We start from the raw sequence: 23,517 nt of genomic DNA, 5'->3' as shown, positions 1-23,517 counted from the left end.
AGAAGCTCCCTACACCAACATTCCACACAAAGATGGACTACAAGCCGTCAAGAACAGTATCCCCGATAATGTCACGGCAAACCTGGTGGCTGAGCTTTGTGACTTTGTCCTCACCCACAACTATTTCACATTTGGGGACAATGTATACCTTCAAGTCAGCGGAACTGCTATGGGTACCTGCATGGCCCCACAGTATACCAACATTTTTATGGCTGACTTAGCTGAGGAAGTGTTGTTCTCTTGTCCCCTAGCACCCCTACTCTATTTGCACTACACTGATGACATCTTCATCATCTGGACCCATAGAAAGAGGTCCTTGAGGAATTCAACAATTTCCACCCCACCATCAACCTCAGCTTGGACCAGTCCACACAAGAGATTCACTTTCTGGCCACTACTGTGCAAATAAGCAAAGGTCACAAACACCACCCTATACCGGAAACCTACTAACCACTATACTTACCTACATGCCTCGAGCTTTCATCCAGATCACATCACATGATCCATTGTCTACAGCCAAGCCCTAAGATACAACCGCATTTGTTCCAATCCCTCAGATGGAGACAAACTGACCTCTATCAAGCGTTCTTAAAACTACAATACCCACCCACGAATAAATGGACACAAATCAGACATCAAGAATTGTAACATTCAAAAACTAGTAGGAGAGCACTGGACACTCCATAACAGACTTAAAAGTGGCAATTCTTCAACAACAAAAACTTCAAAAACAGACTTCAATAAGAAACTGCAGAACTGGAATTAATTTGCAAACTTGACACCATCAAATTAGGCCTGAATAAACACTGGGAGTGGCATCAGTCACTACAAAAAATAATTTTCTTTCTGATACTCACACCTTCTTGCCAACTGTTGAGAATGGGCACATCTACCATGATTGAATTGGCCTCATTAGCACTACAAAAAGTAATTTTCCCTCTGTTGATATTCACCCCTTCTTGTCAACTGTTGGAAATGGGCCACATCCACCCTAACTGAATTGGCCTCGTTAGCACTGACCCCCCCCCACACACTCAGTAAAGCAACTCCCATCTTTTCATGTTCTGTGTATTTATACCTGCCTACGGTATTTTCCACTCTAGGCATCTGATGAAGTGGGTTATAGCCGGCGAAAACTTTTGCCCAAATTCATTTGTTAGTCTCAAAGACGCCACAAGGATTTCTCATTCTTTTTGCTGATACAGACTAACACGGCTACTCCTCTGAAACATGCTCTGGTGGTTAGCCTACTCACCTGGGATGTTGGTTCAGGTCCCTGGTCTGCATCAGGCAAGAGAAGGGATTCATAACTGGGTCTCCCACATCCCCGCTGAGTGCCCTAACCACCAAGCTATTGGCTTCTGTCTTTTTCTCTCTAACAACGCTGAAAGGTTTGTCCAAGTGGTTTTGGCTTCTAGGACATGGGCTACCTAAGCAGTTATCACAAGAGAAGCACTCCAATCAGTCAAGGCAAAAATAGCAGTTATCACAAAAAGATAATAATTCTGCTTTGGGTCTACAACTTTGGAATACAGTAAATGGCAGTGGTCAGCAAAATAAGATAAGGTAATCATTCTTAAAATATGGTCATTTTTAATTGCTTTCCTCATTTACTGCCCATTCTCAACCATGGCTACTCCATTAACAAGATGGGATCACTTTGGGAAGGAGAGGGAAGAACAGCGGTTTTCAGAATGCACAGACAAAGAAGAGCACTACCGGTATGTCTTTAAAAATTAGGGTAAAAGGAGAGAAGTAGAGCTTGACTCAGAATGTGAGATGTGTGTGCTTATTGTCCCCAGAAACACTGTCAGAAAATACAGTACTTTATATTTCAAGGGAACATGGGAGCACTAGCTTGCTGTGCATTTACTGGTTATGTGTACCCTGCTATCATGCACTGTTACAGGGGTCAGCAACCTTTCAGAAGTGGTGTGCCGAGCCTTCATTTATTCACTTTAATTTAAGGTTTTGCATGCCAGTAATACATTTAACATTTTTAGAAGGTCTCTTTTTATAAGTTTATAATATATAACTAAACCATTGTTGTATGTAAAGTAAATAAGGTTTTTAAAATGTTTAAGAAGCTTTATTTAAGATTAAATTAAACTGCAGAGCCCCTAGACCGGTGGCCAGGACCCGGGCAGTGTGAGTGCCACTGAAAATCTGCTCGCATGCCACAGGTTGCCTACCCCTGCAGTATTGTTATCTACTGCTATGGAACTTTTGAACTATGTAACTGTTTGTGCATGGTAGCAGAGTTCACACTTAAGCTAGGGTCTGGCATGTTAGTAGATTTTCTCACCATCTTGCTGCATACTAACTCTCTATAGACAAGCCCATTCTCATCTGGAATGGATAAATCTTGAACTTCTCATCATAATAAATCTGCCAGATTAGAATTGGAACAACTTTTCAGTTTTGTTAGATTTTGCATTAGCACAGTTTGCCAGGAAATCAAGGTTCCTGATACTAAGGAATTGTGTGTAGTTAAGATAGCAAGACCATGTTTAAATGACACACTTTTGTAACGTTTACAAACCATACTTTTCTTTAACCTCTTGCCAGTGGTATTTGGATAACATTGTGTTAGGACCAAATTTATAGAACCATTTATGGTCGTAATAACATTCAAACTGTGTCCCAAATTTTGCAAACTTAAGGAGTGAAACAAAAACCCCTGATGTCAGTGAATTTGGCACACTGCTGTTTATCCCAGTTGGTAAAGTATGGCATGTGTATGAAGGTGAGAGTGATAATAATGGAATTCCAACTCCACCAATTAGGAAAGGAACTTTGAATGAATGCCCAGAATGTCTAAGACTACATTCTGTCCTGAGGTATGTGTATAGATCTCAGTCATTGTGTAGCTCTTCAGCTGATGTAAATTGATGCAACTCCATTGACTTCAGTGGACAAACAATAGTTAACACAAGCTGAGGATCTGGCCTGTCGTGATTTGAGCGTGTGCAGTCAATGGCAGAATTTGACTCCTAGTCAGACACAATAAACCTGTGCTTAGGCTCTGGCTCTTCAGTTTGGGGATCATGTGACAATGTGATGGCATCAATGTGATAGCATCATGTACAGCTTAATAAGCTTGAAGAGTATACTGCTGCACAAGGAAATGTGCTTCACAAGAAGGATTTGAGGATCTGCCTGTGGCTGTGGATTTCCTTAATCAGCCTTATTCAAGCCTTTAAAACGTAGTTAATTGAGGATGTCAGTCCTTGCAAAGATCAAATCCAATAAATTCCACCACACTTTTTCCTGTGACCTGTGTTGCAGTAGTATCAGCTTCCTTATTGAGGGTGACTAAGGTAATAGGAAGCCACATTTTAAATCTTCATTTTCTGATCTGTATTTCCTATTTGACATCTTTTCCTTTTGTTTATGGCCCTAGAAATCCACTGTTCCCTTGAAATATAAAGTACTGTATTTTCTGACTGTTTCTGGGGACAGTAAGCAAACAAATTTCACATTCTATGTCAAGCTCTACTTCTCGTTTATCCTAATTTTTAAAGACATAGAGCTTTTAATTGTCTGCACATTCTGAAAACCCCTATTCTTCTCTCTCCTTCCCAAAGCGATCTCATCTTATTAATGGAGTAGCCATGGTTGAGAATGGACAGTAAATGGAAAAGAAATTAAAAGTGACTATATTTTAAGAATGATTACCTTATCTTGTTTGCTGACCATGGCCATTTACTGTATTCCAAAGTTGTAGACCCAAAACAGAATTATCTTTTTGTGCTAACTGCTATTTTTGCCTTGACTGGTTGGAGTGCTTCTCTTGAACAGGCCTTAAATCATTTTTTTCTTTGGAGTCTGTGAGGTGAACTGGAGCTAACTCTCAATATAAACAAACAAAATGACCTTTCCAAATTCCGTAGAGCAAATTCCACTTTCAGTTACACTCATGGAACCCAAGTTTTAGAAAAAGCTTTAAGGGTGACTTGCAAAAGGAGAAAAATATTGGGTTGTGCTCCCCCCATCTTTTTTGTTGCTGTTGTTGTTGTTTTCTAGTGATGCATACATGAACTAAGGACTTATTTTAAAATTTTGTTTTTTTAGCATAAGAATTACACTGGTCTACAATTTTTGAGAAGTCGTCTGCTTCAGAGATAAAATGTGCTATTTATTATGTATTTTGATGTGCTGAATTCAAATATGCCAATTAAAACAACTGATTGGCTACTGTTTCTAAGTTATTTAAGTTTTTACATTTATGTCTATGTATATTGTGTAGATAGTAGAGTTTTAATCATAAATTGTAAACCTAGGTCTTTTCATGTGTATATGGTTGCTTTACATGATAATATTTCACCTGTCCTGTTTATGTAACACTTTAAAAATCAGCAAAAGGGTTATATAAATAAAATTTTATGAAACAAAAGGCAAAAAACTATTATGTACATAGTATAGTCCTATTCAGTGTCCACTCAGCGCTTCTTGGCTTGTCTCTTGTATTCATTAAATGGAGCATCTCTTGTCACTGTCCAGCAATAGTCTGCAAGAATTGATGGGCTCCATTTGCCCTGATAGCGTTTCTCCATTGTTGCAATGTCCTGGGGAAATCGCTCGCCATGCTCGTCGCTCACTGCTCCGCAGTTCGGTGGAAAAAAATCTAGATGAGAGTGCAAAAAATGTATCTTTAGTGACATGTTGCAACCAAGGCTTTGGTATGCTTGAGGAGGTTTTCCACCAACAACCTGTAGTTGTCTGCCTTGTTGTTTCCGAGAAAATTTATTGCCACTAACTGGAAGGCTTTCCATGCCGTCTTTTCCTTGCCATGCAGTGCATGGTCATATGCATCATCTCGAAGAAGTTCACGAATCTGAGGACCAACAAAGACACCTTCCTTTATCTTAGCTTCACTTAACCTTGGAAATTTTCCACAGGGGTACTTGAAAGCTGCTTGTGTTTTGTCAATGTCCTTGACAAAGTTCTTCATCAGACCCAGCTTGATGTGTAAGGGTGGTAACAAAATCTTCCTTGATTCAACAAGTGGTGGATGCTGAACACTTTTCCTCCCAGGCTCCAATGACTGTCGGAGTAGCCAATCTTTCTTGATGTAGTGGGAATCTCTTGCACGACTATCCCATTCGCAGAGAAAACAGCAGTACTTTGTGTATCCAGTCTGCAGACCAAGCAAGAGAGCAACAACCTTCAAATCGCCACAAAGCTGCCACTGATGTTGGTCATAGTTTATGCACCTCAAAAGTTGTTTCATGTTGTCATAGGTTTCCTTCATATGGACTGCATGACCAACTGGAATTGATGGCAAAACATTGCCATTATGCAGTAAAACAGCTTTAAGACTCGTCTTCGATGAATCAATGAACAGTCTCCACTCATCTGGATCGTGAACGATGTTGAGGGCTGCCATCACACCATCGATGTTGTTGCAGGCTACAAGATCACCTTCCATGAAGAAGAATGGGACAAAATCCTTTTGACGGTCACGGAACATGGAAACCCTAACATCACCTGCCAGGAGATTCCACTGCTGTAGTCTGGAGCCCAACAGCTCTGCCTTACTCTTGGGTAGTTCCAAATCCCTGACAAGGTTATTCAGTTCACCTTGTGTTATGAGGTGTGGTTCAGAGGAGGAGGATGGGAGAAAATGTGGGTCCTGTGACATTGATGGTTCACGACCAGAAGTTTCATCCTCTTCCTCTTCCTCGTCTGACTCAAGTGAGAATGATTCTGGTGCATCAGGAACCGGCAGTCCTTCTCCGTGGGGTACTGGGCGTATAGCTGATGGAATGTTTGGATAATGCACAGTCCACTTTTTCTTCTTTGACACACCTTTCCCAACTGGAGGCACCATGCAGAAGTAACAATTGCTGGTATGAGCTGTTGGCTCTCTCCAAATCATTGGCACTGCAAAAGGCATAGATTTCCTTTTCCTGTTCAACCACTGGCGAAGATTTGTTGCACAAGTGTTGCAGCATATGTGTGGGGCCCACTTCCTGTCCTGATCTCCAATTTTGCAGCCAGAATAAAGGTGATAGGCTTTCTTAACCATAGTGGTTATACTGCGCTTTTGTGATGCAAAAGTCACTTCATCACAAACATAGCAGAAGTTATCTGCACTGTTCACACAAGTACGAGGCATCTCTGCTCACTTTGGCTAAACAGAAATGTGTCCCTTTGCAAAATCAAACACTGACAAATAAGAGAGCATGACACTGTATGATTTCTAGAGCTGATATAGGGCAATTTGTTCAGTAGAGTGATGTAAGCTTCGTTATGATTGCATCATCCATGATTTCTAGGAATAACATGATGCAATTCATATCATGTATGACGCAATACCAGCTTCAGATTGCATCATTCATTGTTTTGCCTAAAAAGCAAGTACTGTACAAACCCAGTCATAGATTTATTCATAGATCCAGTCAAAGATGTATTTTAGTCATTTCTGGTTTAAATTGAGATCCCTTCCTTTTATAACTCACTTATCCTCCGCCAGTCCCAAGTCAAGGGTCGTATATACTGACCCAATAGAATAACTTGAAAACTAGAGCCAATCAACAATTTTAAGCATCATTTTCGTTCTCAGTGACCCAGAATTAGTAAAGTTGGCCTACATTTATTTCAGAAGCATTTTGGCTGTAGAGCAGTGATTATCAGGAATGTCAAGTCTAACATTTCTTGGCTTGCTGAAGGACTCATTTGCGAACCTGGATATGGACTATGAGTTCTTTCAGCACTCACATGAAGAGCTAGAGGATGTTGAATTTCTAACAGACATTTTTCTCCAAGTGTTTCTCAGGCATTTTGGATAAACAGATGTTAAAAGGTTGGGGGGGAGGGATCCTCAGACAGTATAAATTGGCACAGATCCATTGTCCAAAGAGTTTTTTGAATAATCTGAATGACTAAATCATCTCAAGCTTGTTTCATTTGCTTGTTTTTTCTGATATTATTAATCCTACCAGTTCTCCAGTCATCCACAAAATCTTCTGGGGAAAAAAAGTGAATAGATACACCCAAATTTCTAATATATTAAGATTTTTTTTCTGTTTATATCAATGATACAAAAAATGTACAAACTCATTTTTCCTTTTCTCAGATGAAGTGAAAATCTCAAATAACTGAATTTTGAAGGTTAGTTTGATAAAAACCTTTGTTCTAAGACACAAAAAACGAAAAAAAATATTTGTCTTCTGAAATGTAGCTCAATAGTCTACAGTTCTGAAAAATGTCCTCTACATCTTATAAGTAATACACTAATCAAGTAAGGCAATATTTAACTTTTTCTAGCTTACTGTAGCACTTTACTTTTTAAAGTCCTGGTAAGCCACACACCAACATCAAGGTTACTGTCAAATAATGTAAAGACATGCTTTGTTGCAAACTATGGTTAGATTTATAAAATAATTTACATTCAAACCTCTTCTGATTGTTTTACTACTATTTGTACTCAGTATCTTACTTCTGTGTAATTATCTCACCACCTGATATCAAACAGCTCCAGCCTGTTCTCCAAATAAAGCCACAATGCAATTCACCCTCTTCCACATGGAGAACCAAAAATTAAACAATATTAATAGGTGGTAAATTACACGTAAGCGCTCACTGGTACATCCATTTGCACATACGTTAATATTTTTAATTATTATTCTCATTCTTTAGATCAGTTTATTGGCATTAGAAAGAGTTGGATGATTATTTTTGCTGGTCTTCATGCTTTTTGATTTATCTACAGTACCTTCTTTAATCTTTTAGCAGTATCACAATTCTTTTGCTGACATGGATTGTTGATTTTTTCTGTATCTAAAGAAGAAACTGTAACAAAACATACTCTACTTTACAAAGGAACAAATACACTGAAATCAACATTAAACTTGCTAGTATCCCAAAAATATACTTTAAGGTTTCTTTTCAAATTTATAAAATTACATTTCTGATTATGCCTGAAGGAGCTACACAGAAAATAATTTTTGCACGTTCAGATGTCTGACTAGTAATACTGTCTTAAAGAAAAAATCAGAATTTTCTTCTCATGAACATATAATTAGATCATGGTGAACTTAAATATTATTTGATATCTCCTTTTTTTAAAAAGTGTAATTGGAGGCAATACTTATTTGCAGATTTTGATCTCTAGGAAATTAGTAATCTTAGAAATCTACCAATGTTGTAAATATTCTTTCAATTCAGATGAGTAATCCATTTGAGAATTATTTAACTGGAGTGGCTGTTTAATTAAGGCATAGGTCTTACTATATCACTTTTGGGTTGATGCTTTGAGTGTGTGGCCAGACAGGAACTCCAAAAGCTCAAAGTTTTGATCAATTGTTTCTGCAAGGAACTTCTTCAGCCTCCCCTGAAGAAAAGCCATGATAATCCCTAGTGCTTCCAATGATCAGTTCCTTTCTAGTGAAAGACTAATAGTACAGTAGAATATAACAAGGATTACTTCAGCAACTCTAGTTCTTCAAAAATGATTGCCTTATGGATCTACATTCTTGTGAAACATGCATGCTCTATAGGTATAAGTGCCTTATGCCTGAGCCTGAATGCATAACAATGGACTGCAGCCCTAGCTACCACTCTGTTCCTTTCATTTTCTCAGGAATCCTTATACAACTCTGACATGAAGGATGGTGAGAAGCGTGGATCCATAAAAGCAAATAATTACGCTCATGCAATCATCTGCCTGTACAGATCCACATTCTTGGGAGATTAACAAGCACTAACAACTCAATATGATGGAGGGCCAGAAGAAATATTAATTAAACAGAGATTGAAGTGCTGCTCTCCAGCATTTTACATTAGAGTAAACTGCCAAGTCAAGAATATGAAATGTATGAATTGAACTCCTTTTACCAACAGCTTAACATTGCTCTGTAATGGAAACATTTCTGAAATATGCATTAGAAGCTGCTTAAATCTAGTAAAATACATTCCAAGACTCTGAACACCTGCAAGTTCACAACAAGTTTGTTGGCACATTTTGATCCACTTAATCTTGGATAAGAGATCATACCGTCTGTGATTTTGATAAGCCTCAGACAGTCCAGGACAGGGGTTCTCAAACTTCATTGCCCTATGACCCCCTTCTGACAACAAAAATTACTTCACAACCCCAGGACAGGGGATCAAAGCCTGAGCCCAGCTGCCTCGGGTGGGGACGGGGGCAAAGCCAAATCCTTAGCCCCAACGCTCTGGGTGCGGGCGCCAAAGCAGGAGGCCTGTAACCCTGGGCCCCACCGCTCAGGGCTGAAGCTCTTGGGCTTGGGCCCTGGGCGGTGGGGCTTGGGCTTTGGCCCTGGGCCCCAGCAAGTCTAACACCAGCCCCCGCTGGTCTAGGAGACTTGCATGTTGTCTTAGTCCTATCTACGTAGTCTAGACAATAGCTAAGAACTCTAAATATCTAGGTTATATAATTTAAACTCCCCCCAGTAATGACTCAGATTTAGAAGAGAAAAACAGTAAACTATTAATGACTGGTTTGGTGAAACATTTAGTGTTTGTTCTTTCAATCGCTACAGTCTTTGACGGACTACCCATGCTGGGCATTGTATTTTCTGCTCAGATTGTTTAAGCAAGTGTTCTTTGTCAGGAAGAATGTTATATTTCCTTGACCCTGAGACCATACAGAGACTGACTTCTGCATTTACTGGAATCTGCCATTTGCAAGGCGGGTGGCAGATTTGGAATTCAGGACAAATCCTATGAAATCCGCTGTTTTTGTCAAAATGAAAGTTTACATTTAACACTGGCATTTGACTGGAATAGACTGCACAATGGAACCCTCTTGAAAACTGAGCTCTCAACAAGAAATCTGGGTAGGGACCAATACAGCTACCTTGACATCTACTGACAGCATAGCCAGACACTTGGTAAACATTCTTAAGGAAAAAGGTTTAAAGAAAAATACCCTATATTTTTCTTCACCCAAGCCAAGCCTCATATAGTTTTTGATCAATAAGACAGATGAAAATATGAAAGTAGGCATCCTTTACGTTGAAAGCCTAAACCTACTGAGTGAACTCTTTTCTTAGATCCAATATGCCTCTTATTTTCTTTTTCCCCCTTCCCCCCGCCCCGGGAATAATAAAGAATGTTGATCTAGTCCAAAGTCTCAAATGAGACTTAGACTCAGTGCTGCAATGCCTAACGTTTAGGTCCCTGCTGCCTAAGGAATTCCACAGGCCAAGGTTAGCTACCCTGGTTCCTTATACAATGTCAGGGGCCTAAGAATAGGATTCACAAAAGCCAGCATACTGAGTAGGGAGCTGCCTAAGCTACCCAATTGCAAATTTTGGGGATGGTGGCAGGGCCTAAGCACCACCCCGCAAAATGACTTAGCCACCTAACGTGTGGCATGCTCCTCTGCTTGAGATTCTCTCTGCTTGAACATTCTCCTAGAGTTAGGTGCCTAAACCAAGGCAGTCCTTTCATGCAAAAAGTGGTGGTGGGACCTGTTGCCCCACCTCCCCACAATCCTGTGGTTAGTGCATTCACCTCAACTGGGGAAGACACAGGTTCAAAACCTCATTCAGCCTGCTGTTGAACAGGGACTTGAACATGGGTCTCCCATACTCCAGGAGAGTACCATAACCGGTCAGTCATTCTCTGTCTCCCTGACCCAGTGAATAATTATGTATTTTACAAAAAGTGGAAGAGAGACTGAGTTTCACCTCAAAATACTGCATAGCTCAGGGTTTAGAAAAGGGAAGATCTGGGTTTAAGCTTCTGTTCCACATCAGGAAGTATAGGGATTTGTAGCCAGGCCTCTTACATCTTATGTGAGAGTTCTCTAACCACTTGACTACAGGGTATAAGGTGCACTACTACTATCTCCTCCTCCATGGGCACATACAGGACCATGATCTGCAGATGAGATAGGTGGGGAATGCCTAATTTGCAGATCCCACTGGGACGTAAAAGATTTTACACATGTCCCCCAGCAGAATGCTAGGCACACGGAGTCTTTAGGAGCCTAAAGGGTTAGGCAGCAGCTGCAAGGGGGTTTTCAGAAACTAATTTTTGGCACCTTTGAGGATCTAACCCTCTGAGTCTTATTTTCTTGTGAGACAGATTTGTAAGGATTAGGAAAGCCACCTGGAGTGATACTGGACAAAATTTCTTTTGTTAAAGGATTCAATTGTCCACTGAATTTTAACAAGAAATTACATGGACAGCTGTCAGATTAGAAGATATGCAAGACAACTGCGGTAGCCAGCCAGCACAGCAACCACTGGAAGCTCCTTTGTCAGCTGTAACAAGAAAGGAACTGACCATTGGCGACATCTTGTATCTCCATAGTGTTTTGCAGGGGCTGTTTGTAATGCCCCTGCAGGAGCTGTAACTTTATGCTATATAAGTTCCCTCTTGGCCATGTGCTTGGAGCCTGGACCAAAGAAGGGGAATCAATTAGGATAGGTATCATTTTCTCATCTCTTGGTGATCGTTTCAGGTAGCCTAGCAAATTCTTGAAAATTTTTCCTGATAAAAATATACATCCTGAAGGTGATGTAATATACTCTTATTTCCACAGCTCAATGCCAAATCATGGAAAATCAAGTAAAGCTTCAGCAAAATGATTTTGCTCCAACACAACTATGCTGAAGCACATTGGAGGCAGAGGAATGGATTCTTCAACCTCAATTTGTGCTTTAGGACCCTTCAATCTACTATCCCTCACACCCAGTTAATTTGGGGATAAAAACAGTAGCAGACTGTTAAGCAAATTATTAAGGCTTTGTCACAAACCTTGCCACCAGGAGCAGAACAGGAACTGTACTGTGACTCTCAGTCACACAGTGGTCCCCCTCCTTGCTTCAGGGAAAACAATCCACACAGGCCTGGCACAGGTTACTTCCCCGGAGGGCTGAGTGCGGGGGGGAGGGAAACAGTGGAATGCTTTTGCTAACTCCTCAACCATGGCCTCTTTTCCTCCACACACATGCATAGGAGGGGGAATAACAGCCCCACAGTAGCTGCTCTCCCACTGCACTGCTCCTCACAATATATGAAGGAGGCATATTATATCCCTTTACTTCCCTGTGTGGGCATGCCTCAGGCGTCAAAATCTCACTCTATGATAAGACCAACTAAATAATTGTGTCTGTGGGTAGATGCATATAAGCTCCTAACTTGGTTTGTGGGCTATTGTGAAGGATATTTTTTGGAGTCAGACATCTGAATTTTCATAATTTGTACATGGATTTACCACATAAATTATTTTTGTGTATTTTGTTGCAATCTAGATAATTCTTTATGAATTTCAATAGGAATAGTGAAGATATTCCATGAAATAAACTTTGCTTCACCATGAAAACACTAAGCAGTCTTTAAAAGATCAATAATTTTTACCTGTAAAAGTAAAGAAGATTTCATTTTGTAGACCTGCTTTCTGCATTTTTACATGATGGCACTCTGACTTGAGTAAAGTAACCTCACAAGAAAGTTCAATGACAAGTTTGCTTAGTATTTGAAGCAACTTCTTCTCAAAAGATATATTGTAGATACTGTTGCAAGGGGCTGCATGATACCGGGCTGTAAACTCATAGTAAAAATTAGGATCAGAATAAGCTGCAGGTGAAAGAAAATACAAGATACTGAGAGATGCACATTTAAACATGAAGGTTAAGTTAAAAAAGACAGTATTTTTGTGTATTTCATATACAAAATTGATTTACATCCCCATTGAAATTTTAATGAAGGATTCATGTGTCAGAGAACAATGGAAAATACTTTATAATTCATCATTCCTGTTTCCATAGATAAATATCACCTTTCATTTTGCAAAACATATCCTAACAAGGACAAAGCCTCTATACATTTTCGTTTCACTTTCAAGAAATGAAGAGATTATAGTATAAGTGCTTAAAAATATAAAGTAACAAAGACAATAGCAGTTTCAGAAGACACATTTCAACATGAGGTGCAATTTATCATCACAGGCATTGCATTTAATAATATATAATTATAAAACAGTATTTTGCATCTTCTAGTGAGAACCAAAAAAGCTGTTTTAAAGGGCTTCAAGACTGATTCCTGTCCCCCAAAATGAGATCCAAGAGACCTCTAGCAACTGAGCTCAGCAACACGTCCCTCTAGATCAGTCTCTCTGCTGGTCCTGCTGAATAGCTGATACGGCAGAGGGGGGTGAGGAGAGTCTCTCCTGCTGCAATCTGTACTGAATTGAAGTTAGCTCCCCTAGCTCCCCACAATTACAGTATTGCACATGGTGAAGGGGGTCAAGACGACAGTAGGGGTCACAGATTAAATGGATGGATCACAAGGAGACAGAGGAATAATGGAAGCTAAAGAAAAATAAGCAGGGAGGCATCAGAGCAATAGAGAATGAAGGAACAGAGAAGGGAGAATGGAAAAATCAGTGATACAATGAGTACATGACAAGGAAAAAGAGAATGTGGAGACAGTAGAGAAATCAGGTAGCTGGGTTAAAAAACAATGCCATACAGACTACATGATGGTGTACTGGTACCCATTTAAAGATAACTCACTAGACCGTTCACTGCTTGTTTATAATGCAGTATCTCATATTCATTCTGAATTTTTTTAAGCCATATCATCATGTATTTTAATACATTTATATATAAATTATTCCTGTAAATTGGGAGACCACATCTGCTTCTGTGCCCAGGTCCCGTATAATCTGGAAGCCCTGTACATTTCTATAAAAATATTTTTTCTTTCAGACATTTAGATTGGAGCCTTGTTGTGGGGAACAAGCAAGTTGTAACAAGACTGGAAGATAACACTAGAAAATAGATGCTGGGAACAATAAATTCTTCAGCATTTTGATCATGAAAAAATAAAATTCAAAAGAAGTTCCCCCTTTTCAGCTATGTTCAGCAAGTTGACAAACTACTAAAACAATCAGACTTCTTTTTTAAGGTTGGAGATAGTGGGCCAAATTCAGATGAATTTAAAAGCAGGAATTAATTTGGCCTATTCTGTTCTACTCAATGTTTCTAAGATAATACTGGCTTCAACCCAGTTCCAATTGAAGTCAAAAGGAGTTTTGCTATTGGCTTCAGTTGGAATAGAATCAGACCCTAGAGGAAGAAAAGGGGAACTGGTAATGAAGAAATATAATTTTATCTGTAATACTTGTATTTCAGCAGAATCAGGTGGCATTCTGCTATATCATGCAACAAAATTTACTCTGAATAGTGAAGCAGAATTAGCACGTTCTTTAAAAAATCCCAACACTTTATATTTCATTACACAATATTCACTCAGAAGAGCATGACTTACTTGACAACACTGCAAAAACAAAACCGAATAAGAGCTTTACATTGGTGTAAAGTGTGTCCTAGTGACTCTCCTGAAGTCCCAGGAATAGGAGGTAAAAAAAGAAAAAAAGTCATTAAAATAAATCTCCAAAGGAATAATTCAGCATGAAATGAAGCTACTTTGGCATAGTTTTTAAGAATTTTCACCCACCCAGTTTTTCAATCTTCTATTTTCCAATTATGTTTTATGTCTCCTTTTAAAAGCAGAGAGCTATGCTTAATTTCTCAATCAAAAGACCAGAAAATTTCCTTTAAGGCACTGAAAATGACAGTCCATGAATTCTCTGGTAAGTGACAATTAACAGCAAATTACTGAAAGAGGTACAGAATTCTGCAACTCTATTCAAATTAAATTAAGCTGGCCTATCAGAATTTCAAAACATCAACATACATTTTAAAAGTGAAAGAAAAAATGTTTTTGTACTGTAAATTAATTATTTTGATCTCTTACCATAAATAACATATTTGAGCAAATAGTTTTTTTCAGTCTGCTCTGCGGTTGGTTTAAAAACGAGGGAACAAGTGTAAATTCCACTCATATCGTATTTGAAGTGTCTGAATATTAGGGTTCCTGTCGGTGTTATTTTCACACTGCTATTTTCTAGTAAATAAATAAATAAAACAGTACAGTGAGTTTAGCTTTACTTTTCATTATAACATGGGAAAATACAAAAGAAGGAATCTGAATGGCTATGGTTCCAACCATGCACAGAATGGTACTTATAGCCTTAATACAAGAAGGAAGCTCACCAGTAACTGTAGTTTTTGACTGTATTACCATTGCATATTCACCATTATAGATAGGTGCCCCAGTACTGCTGAGCTTTTGGAATTTCACACAAGTAGTGGTCATTGGGCTGCACAAGCACCCTCACACAAAACTGTTCAGTTATAAAAGCATGTTATGATCCCAACCATCTCAGTTCCTTTTAGTAAACTATAACTTCTCATAGTAGAGAACTCCCAGAAGAGGAGAATGTGGGCAGATAGTCTGAATAGTTACAGGCAATACAGTAAGAATATATGTATATTTATTCTACAGTTACTGGTAAGTAATCTTTCTGACAATTACCCCCACATATTACTAGTTGTGGAAGTTTAACAATTATCAGAACTCCAAAGTAGGTAGGCTAAAAAATTATAATTAAACAAAGGACCACAAGACAAAGTTTCCCAAAATAAGTATCACATAGAGATGCTAAACTGAAAGAGCAGTGCTGTGGAAATGTGTATACAAGACTTAAGGTATCAGTTTTACAGATGTCTAGGATGGAAAGAAGGCTTGAGGCAGTAGAGTGAGCTCTTAAGATATTCAGATACTGACAGCCAGACTAAATAACAGGTATCAAGGCAGACTCTGATTCACTTTGATAAAAACTGCATGGGAATAAATAAACAAACAAACTAGTACAGTGTCTGCATTTCTGTCTGCACTTGGTATACCAAGGGCATAAAATGTTTAGTGGACTTCCCAAGTATCTTAGTCCGGTCAAGATGAAACATCTGTGCTATGGAGCCTAGATTTTTCTAGTGTGAGTGAGGTTTTGGGAAAAATATTGAGAAATGAAGGCCTGAATCACGTGAATTTCAGGGCCGGTGAAAGGATATTTTGCGCCCTAGGCGAAACTTCCACCTTGCGCCCCCCCCCTTAAAATAAATCACATACATTATACACAATACACTGTCACAGAGTAACATATTATAATTTAGAATTTATTTTTTCTACGCTTTAAGTTTAGCAAATTTAGAAACAAGTTCCTCCAAGTCAATGCTGTGAGCAATGTCATGTTCTACTGACAAGGTAGATAGCCCAACAAGTCTTTGTTGCAACATTGATGTTCGCATGTATGTTTTTATCAACCTGAGCTTCAAGAAGCTTCGCTCACCACTGGCCACAGAAACTGGGAGAGTCAAGAGGATGCGAAGAGCAGTAACTGTGTTAGGGACACTATCTGTCAGCTTATTTTCCCATATGAAGTTCAATACATCTTGCGGTGATGCACTCTTTTGGACTCATCTTGCAATAGCTTGCAATTCACTGCACAAGTCAAAGGCATCAATATCTTTGGATTCACCATGTTGCAAAGCTTGCTCCAGATTCAAGCAATGTTCCATAATTTGCTTTGGTGTTGTGTTTTGCAAAACTGTAAACATCATATATGAAGCCAAATACTAAACTAATTTGCTGCATCAATGTGAATCTTTCTTCAACCGAATTTATTGCTGTGTCAATGACTGCAAAGTAAAAGTTCACTTTGAATTTTTCTTTCGGATTATAAATAGGTTCGTCATCTGCTTCATATGTGAACTGCTTCCTCTTTTTTCTAATACGGATTGGATCTGGTTCAAAAAGTGCAGGTACATCCAACTCCTCCGCAAGTTCACCTGCATCTACCAATGTTTTCTCAAAGCCTGCATCACTTCTGTGGCCCACAAGAAATGTCTTAGTTTCTCCAAGTTGATTAATGGTGTCACATATGTTGAATTATTTCGCCTGAAGTTGTTTACTAGTCATGTTGTTCTCGAACAATATGTCATACCACAAAACAAGAGAAACAAGAAACTTGAAACTAGAAATGGCTTTTGTAAGATCCTTTGCATCAACTCGTGATGTACTGCCAGATGATCTTGTTAGAGTAGTATCATCATAGATGTCTATCAGAGCATCATAGATGTCACCAAGCTGATAGCGAAGAGGTTTCAAGGCATCAATTCAACTTTCCCATCTTGTTTCACTCAATGGTTTAACTGTGAGATTAGTTACGTGGCGTGTTAGAACTTCCCAGCGTCGTGTAGAAGTTGAGAAATACAAATGGACATGTTGAACTAAATCAAAGAAGGCGGCTGCCTCCAAGCAACACTTTGCAGCATCATTAATAACCAAATTCAATGAACGTGCACTGCAAGGAACAAAAAAGGCTCTTCGCTGGACACCATTTTCTTTCCCTTTCATATTGCTCCCATTGTCGTAGCCTTGACCACGCAAGTTTTCTATAGGCAGTGACATCTCTTCTAACTGGTGAAGAATAGTTTCTATCATACCAGCTCCAGTTGTCTCCGTAAGCAACACAAATCCCAAGAAATATTCCTTTATGCATACTAATTCAGTCTCATTCTCTGTCTCTGAAGTAGGCCTATCCATAAACCAAATGATCATGGTCATTTATTCAACATGGTTTGCAGTCTACAATCTAGAATGATCGAAAAGTATTTTGCAGCACGGGCAGATGCTAGGATTTTTTTTGATGGCATTGGATAGAAGTTGAATAAGCACATTCTGTATGTCTTTCCCTAGGTAATGTACGTGCATCTCCTTGTCCTTAATCCTGTGAAGATGCTCATTGATAAGCGGGTCAAACAAAGCTAGATATTCAACAAATTTTAGGAAGATCCTGTTACCATAAGTGTGCAGTTTTTCATGTGTTCCCCAAAAGGCCAGGTTTTGCATACCAAGAACTCTGACCAAAGCAATCAGACATTTGCTGCCCATACTTTTCTTCTTGCTTAATGAAGTGCAAATGTTCTTCATCAACTGTTCTCTTGTATTTCAATCGCAGTTCAAGTTCCTTCCATGTTTGAACATTTGTCAAATGTTGACTGCTTTTCTCGTGCCCTGAAAGAATTGCAGACATGCTGTTCCAATCCCTTGAGCCTTTTTCAGAAAGAGATGATGTGCCCATAGTACTACTGCCAAACAACTGGCAGCAGAAGCAAAAGACAGAATCATTTGATGTGGAATACTGCAGCCACTGACGGTGCATTTCTTCTCCATTAACAAGCCTACGTTTGTAATGAATTGTTGAGAATTTTCTTTGCATACTATATTTGGGAAAATCAAACTGCTGAACTTGTTCCAGCCCATGCTCCACCAGAATGTGTCGGACTTGATCATCGCATTTGGCCCAAGTAGCAGGATCACTAAAGCTCAAATTCAAACGAGTGACATTTTCACTTTCACGGTCTTCCAAGTTTTGATCCTCATGTGTCTCATTTGATTCGTCTTCAATATTCAGATTATGTTCTTCAAACTCTTCTTCAACTTGTGAAACTGTCATTTCCACCTCCATCTCTGCTTGATTCTTTGGCACTGAACTACTTTCATCTCTGGCCAGTGGATGGAGATATTTCAGAAACAAACCTTCTTGCTTTCTTTCTTCTTTTTGCTTATAAGCCTTCCGATTACGAAATTGTGCCCCAGACAATTTTTTTCCATCTGCCATGAGGCTGCATCAACTGAAAACAGGAATAAAATTTTATTTTTTTTCATCAGTTCTTTTTCTTATTCACTATTAAAAGTAAAGGATAGAGCAGTGGTTCTCAAAGCCGGTCCGCCACTTGTTCAGGAAACGCCCCTGGCGGGCCAGGTTGGTTTATTTACCTGCCGCATCCGCAGGTTCAGCCGATCGTGGCTCTCACTGGCCGCGGTTGGCCGCTCCAGCATATCTGTCGGCCCGCGCTGCTTCCCGCGGCCCCCATTGGCCTGGAGTGGCGAACCACAGCCAGTGGGAGCCGCGATCAGCCAAACCTACAGACACGGCTGGTAAACAAACCGTCCCGGCCCACCAGGGGCTTTCCCTGAACAAGCAGTGGACCGGCTTTGAGAACCACTGGGATAGAGAATACATGTCACTTACTATGAGTCACTATTTGAATTTCATCAACTGTTTGACATAAACATTGATAAAGAGCAAGATGACTTTCCCTTAAAATTAAGCAATGTTGATTGTAATCGGAAATACACTCTTTTTAGTCATGTATACTTCCTTCCTTCATTCTTTCATATCAAAATCTGACTGGGAGTGCTGCAGAACCCATTCTGTCCAACCAGCCATGCACCTCCAAATGATTAAAAACATCAAATGGTACAAACTCAATTTGAATGAAAAGTTCCATTTTCTAACTAAATAGGTCACACTCTCTCAAATGGTTGCCAAGTGCTCTCTGTGGTGGTATGCTCATCTGCTCTAAATGCCTACTAACTTCCCTGTGAGAATCATCTTTGACTTTGATCCAATGAAAGCAGGATGAAAAAGCTCCCCTCCCACCCCCCCCCGAAGACCTAAGACATGATGGTTGGATGACATGAACAGACACCTGTCCCTCACAGGCACTACCTCATAACATGCCAGTTTTGCTCAGGACAGAACATCATAGAGGAATATTATGCATTCAGTGGTCTCTACACTGGCCAAGCAACAGCATGACAACTAACCTAACCTAACCAGTCCATCCAACTTTTTTGACTGCTTCTTGGGCACTGGCGAGGGGTAGCGGTGCCAGACTGAGCCCGGTGCCAGGGGTGCACAAGTCTACAAACCGAGGCAAGGTACTGGGTCTAGAGTCCTGCTGAGACTGCAGTCCTGCGCCAGGCGGAGCGCAGCCTCCATGAGGAGAGAACTCAAATGAATATCATGCTCCTTCTGCGTGATTCCCCCAAGCACTTCAGGTAGCTGCTATGAGGGTCACTCACAGGCTTAGGCCTGTTGCAGGCATAACATAGTAGCAGGGCTTAAAACCCAGATACCGGATATGACAGAGGCTGGGGCAGGGAGAGGGGGGCACCACGGCAGCTCAGCTCTGCGGGCTGCCGTCCTCTCCAGCCACCCATGCACAAGGGGAGCAGGAGTATGGACCAACAGACGCCCGAGGCCAAGCTGTGGGAAAGCGCTTACCTTGCCCAATGCACGGGCGTCGCAGTCCTCTTTCTTCCTCCACCGGACCGCCATCCGAGGCTCTTTTGTTCTCTGGAGGGGGGGAGTGAACGCACTCTCCGTGCCTCCCGCTTGGGCTGAGCGTGGAGGCTGAGCCAGGAGGCAGCCTCCCGTTTCCTCGTGAAGACCTGCTGTAGCCCATCGCCGGGCTCATGGGCACTAAGCAGAGCTCTGCCCAGCCGCCAGTGGCCCCGCCGACAATGACAGTAATTGCATGAAGCGGTGGCTGCACTAGGAGAGGGAGTCTGAGCCACACGTGTCAGCGTGCCACGAGCAGCCCAGCCCAGGAACACTGTAAAAAAAAATGGGAGCACTGCTTTTTGGCACCCCCAAATCTTGGCGCCCTAGGCAACTGCCTAGTTTGCCTAATGGTTGCACCGGCCCTGATCACTATCCATATACATTTGGCATGAGGACATTGGACAACTTTGTCCTTGTGGAATACAGTGGAAGATCAGCTATTAAAGCCTGCAGTTCACTCAATCTTAACAGGTGTGACTCATTTAAAAAACTGCTGTTTTTAGTGACAAGTGAAATAAAGAATATTATAAAAAATTAGAGAGTGAGCTCTAACTTCAAGATGCCAGGTTGAGATTCCACATCAACACAGATTCACAAATTTATGAGCATACCTTCGAGACCTATCCTTTAAGGAATCTTATAGTGGTGGGTCACTGAGGACAGGAGGTATCTACTGGAAGGTTATATGCTGAGACAGCAGACAGGTGCACCTTGGTATAAAACAAGTAGAGGCTTAAGGACTATGGGCCACATGCTCAGCCCTCCGCCCAGCTGCTCTGTGTTGTCCAGACAGTGCAAGACAGCCAGACCAGTGCCTGAGTCAAGGTGCCTTGATATATGGGAATTTGTATGCATGCACAGCTGGCTCTGTTACTAATTCATAAAGATAACATCTCCAAATGATTGGGGTTTGCTGCATGGGAAGATCTGGAAGAGCCTTCAAAATTGGCACCAATGGGCAAACCTATTTTGGCGCCTTTGAATGTTAAAATCCTACACCACTGAAAGAAGACTGAAATGGATGGAGCTACTAGCTAGAAATGCAAATCAAATCCTTAATAAAAAAAAAAGTATGTTCAAAAGCTATTTTGTTCAAGTGCACTAAATTCTACAGGACAGATGGGCAAAGTCCTTTTTGCTGTGGGCAAGGCTCTTTTACTGGTTCCAAATAACTACATTTTAATTTCAGTAAGTCTACCCTTGTGTAAAAGGATAAAACAGGCCGATCAAAACTATGCTGGGTATGTAGAAAACTTCAGTTACATCCCTTTCCAGGCAAAACAATATCAGTCTTTTCAATTGCTCACAATAGTTAAACCCTACCATATTACTTATATTTTTGACACTTTTCAGTCTGCACTGAATGTTTTTTTAACATAAAGAAACCAAAAAACTGATCATAGTATTCCAGATGACGATCTAGCAGATTGTAATCTATATCATATCATATATTCATTTGGGGCCAGATTCAGTTTGTCCTTTATGTCTGTGCACAAGGGTTGAGAGGGGGCAGGGGATCTTCTACCACTTTACATGTGCCATGAAGGATCAGCTGCAGTTGCAGCTCTTGTGCTTCGGAGTGCTTAAAGACTGTTTCTTCTCTACACCCCAGGGAGGAGCAAGGAGAGCCATGCACTTCCACACCCACACTCAGGGGCGGCTCTAGGGACCAGCTCAACAAGCAGGTGCCTAGGGCGGCAAAATATATGGGGCGGCATAATGCTTGGGCCCCAGCTCATACCTGAAGCGGCGGGCTATATCCTGACCGCCTCGGGGGGCGGTAACCAGCCTGTTGTTCTGCCGCCAGGTGCAGCGGGGCAGAGAGCCGGCTAAGTGGGGAATGTGTCCCCGCCGCTCTCCCACGGGCAGCGGCCACCCCCAACCCCTCAGGCGGGAGCTGGTAGCGCAGCCCTGCCCTGGCTGCAGAGGACAGGCCGCTCCTCCTCGGCTTGTTCGTGCCGCTCTCCCGTGGTCAGCGGCCACCCCCGCACCGTCCCATTTGGATTCTGCCTGCCTAGCTGAGGCTGCCTGCCTCACACCTGGTGCAGAGGTGTTTCTGGGGCAGGGTGTTTCTGGGGCAGGCCCAGGCCTTGTGCTGTGTCAGGGTTGTGTGCAGCCTCACTATTGTGTGTCTGTGTCCTATGGCTGGGGGTGCTGCAGGGTGATCTCCCACCTTTGTGCAGCCACTTGTCTGTGCTCCTCACTGCCATGCTAGAGCCTCTGCAGTTATTTATTGACAAATAAAACCTGCAGAATTTTAAGAATATTGTGCGCAGAATATTAATTTTTGGTGCAGAATTTTTAATGTTTTTGCCCAGAATGCCCTCAGAAGTAGTATTTGATGTGATAATGTGGAGTGTTGTTGTTTGATGCCTCCATACCATAGTGACTGAAACAGCTAAAATAAATAGAAAGGCAGGCAGGCAAGCAATGATGTACATATTTTAGTTTTAAGATAGAAAGCATGGAACAAGGCCTATCTTTATGGGGAACCCAAAGTAGGAGAACAATAAGAGTGGCCAGGTAAGACTTTTTTCTGTCTCTCCTCATCCAGAAAAAGGGGGAATTATAACTTTTATTCTTGAACATGAAATTCCACAAACCACAGCAATAAGTGATATTCCCAGGCCCCCCAGGATGCTCTCCTGCAGGGCTTTGAGGTGGGTGGAGAAACTGTCCCTTGATGATATCCACTTTCCCCTCCTCTAACACTGAATCTATGTCAGGATGCAGAAAAGAGGGGGGATTTTCCCGCTTGAAGAGGGGTCTGGTATATCTGCGACAGATCCCTTGAAAACAGAAGGGGGGGAGGGGAAGAGAAGCAGAGCCTACTGCAGGATTCCTAAATATCTTTATCAAAAAAGAGGGCACAGTGGCTCTCAGAGTAAATCTGGTCTTGAAAGCTCCATATTGGATTCAGTTGACCAGGACGAGGTTAAGACAGTTATGCAAGTCATGAAGCCATTTTGGTGAGCAGTCCTTTACAGCAGAGAAATCTCAGTGGTGCTAGACTGAGTCAACAATAGGAGTCTGAGCTGGTGCCTCCCAATGCTTGCGAGTTTAGTTGGAGAAGATGAAGCACATCAATTACATCTGGGCTGTGACCCTCTTCTCGGCACTAGAGACTCTGAATATAGGAATCTGTAACAGACAACACAGCTTTGCATGAAGCACAAGTCTCTTGAAACTGGTTTTCTTTCATGATTGAAGCATCAAAGTGTGGGATTAATGGATCCAAGAAAGGGGTGGAGGGGAATCAACCTAAAAGAACTGATATTGAAAGGGGAAGCAGCCCAAGTCGGCTGTGCTCAGAAGACACCCACAACAGCATGACCAGCAGAAAAAAATGGGGATTTTCTGTTTTTTAAGAAAAAAAGCTGGTGAACAAGTAAGATGAATTATATACTAAGACTATCATGAAAAAGAGCAAAAAGAGGAGAAAACCAACAAGGGAAGCACTGTGAACATAGAATCATAGGACTGGAAGGGATCTCGAG

The 23,517-nt window shown here is 41.0% G+C and overlaps 1 protein-coding gene across 3 annotated transcripts in view; it reads right to left on the bottom strand.

Moving 5' to 3' along the window:
• Window positions 1-23,517, bottom strand: part of LOC123365356 (zona pellucida binding protein) — a 77,483-nt gene that overhangs the window by 27,959 nt on the left and 26,007 nt on the right. For all 3 annotated transcript variants that reach the window (XM_045008135.1, XM_045008137.1, XM_045008136.1), the window contains exons 4-6: window positions 14,740-14,889; window positions 12,337-12,555; window positions 7,721-7,797 (exon numbers count right to left, since the gene is read on the bottom strand). In XM_045008135.1, the coding sequence (XP_044864070.1) occupies window positions 7,721-7,797; window positions 12,337-12,555; window positions 14,740-14,889 (446 nt within the window). The remainder of the gene's footprint in view (window positions 1-7,720; window positions 7,798-12,336; window positions 12,556-14,739; window positions 14,890-23,517) is intronic.

The sequence above is a fragment of the Mauremys mutica genome, chromosome 2 (genome assembly GCF_020497125.1).
Source record: "Mauremys mutica isolate MM-2020 ecotype Southern chromosome 2, ASM2049712v1, whole genome shotgun sequence".
In the NCBI taxonomy this organism is placed as follows: domain Eukaryota; kingdom Metazoa; phylum Chordata; order Testudines; family Geoemydidae; genus Mauremys; species Mauremys mutica.
The sequence above is the reverse complement of the archived record's forward strand: the minus strand, read 5'-3'. Positions and strand labels throughout refer to the sequence as shown.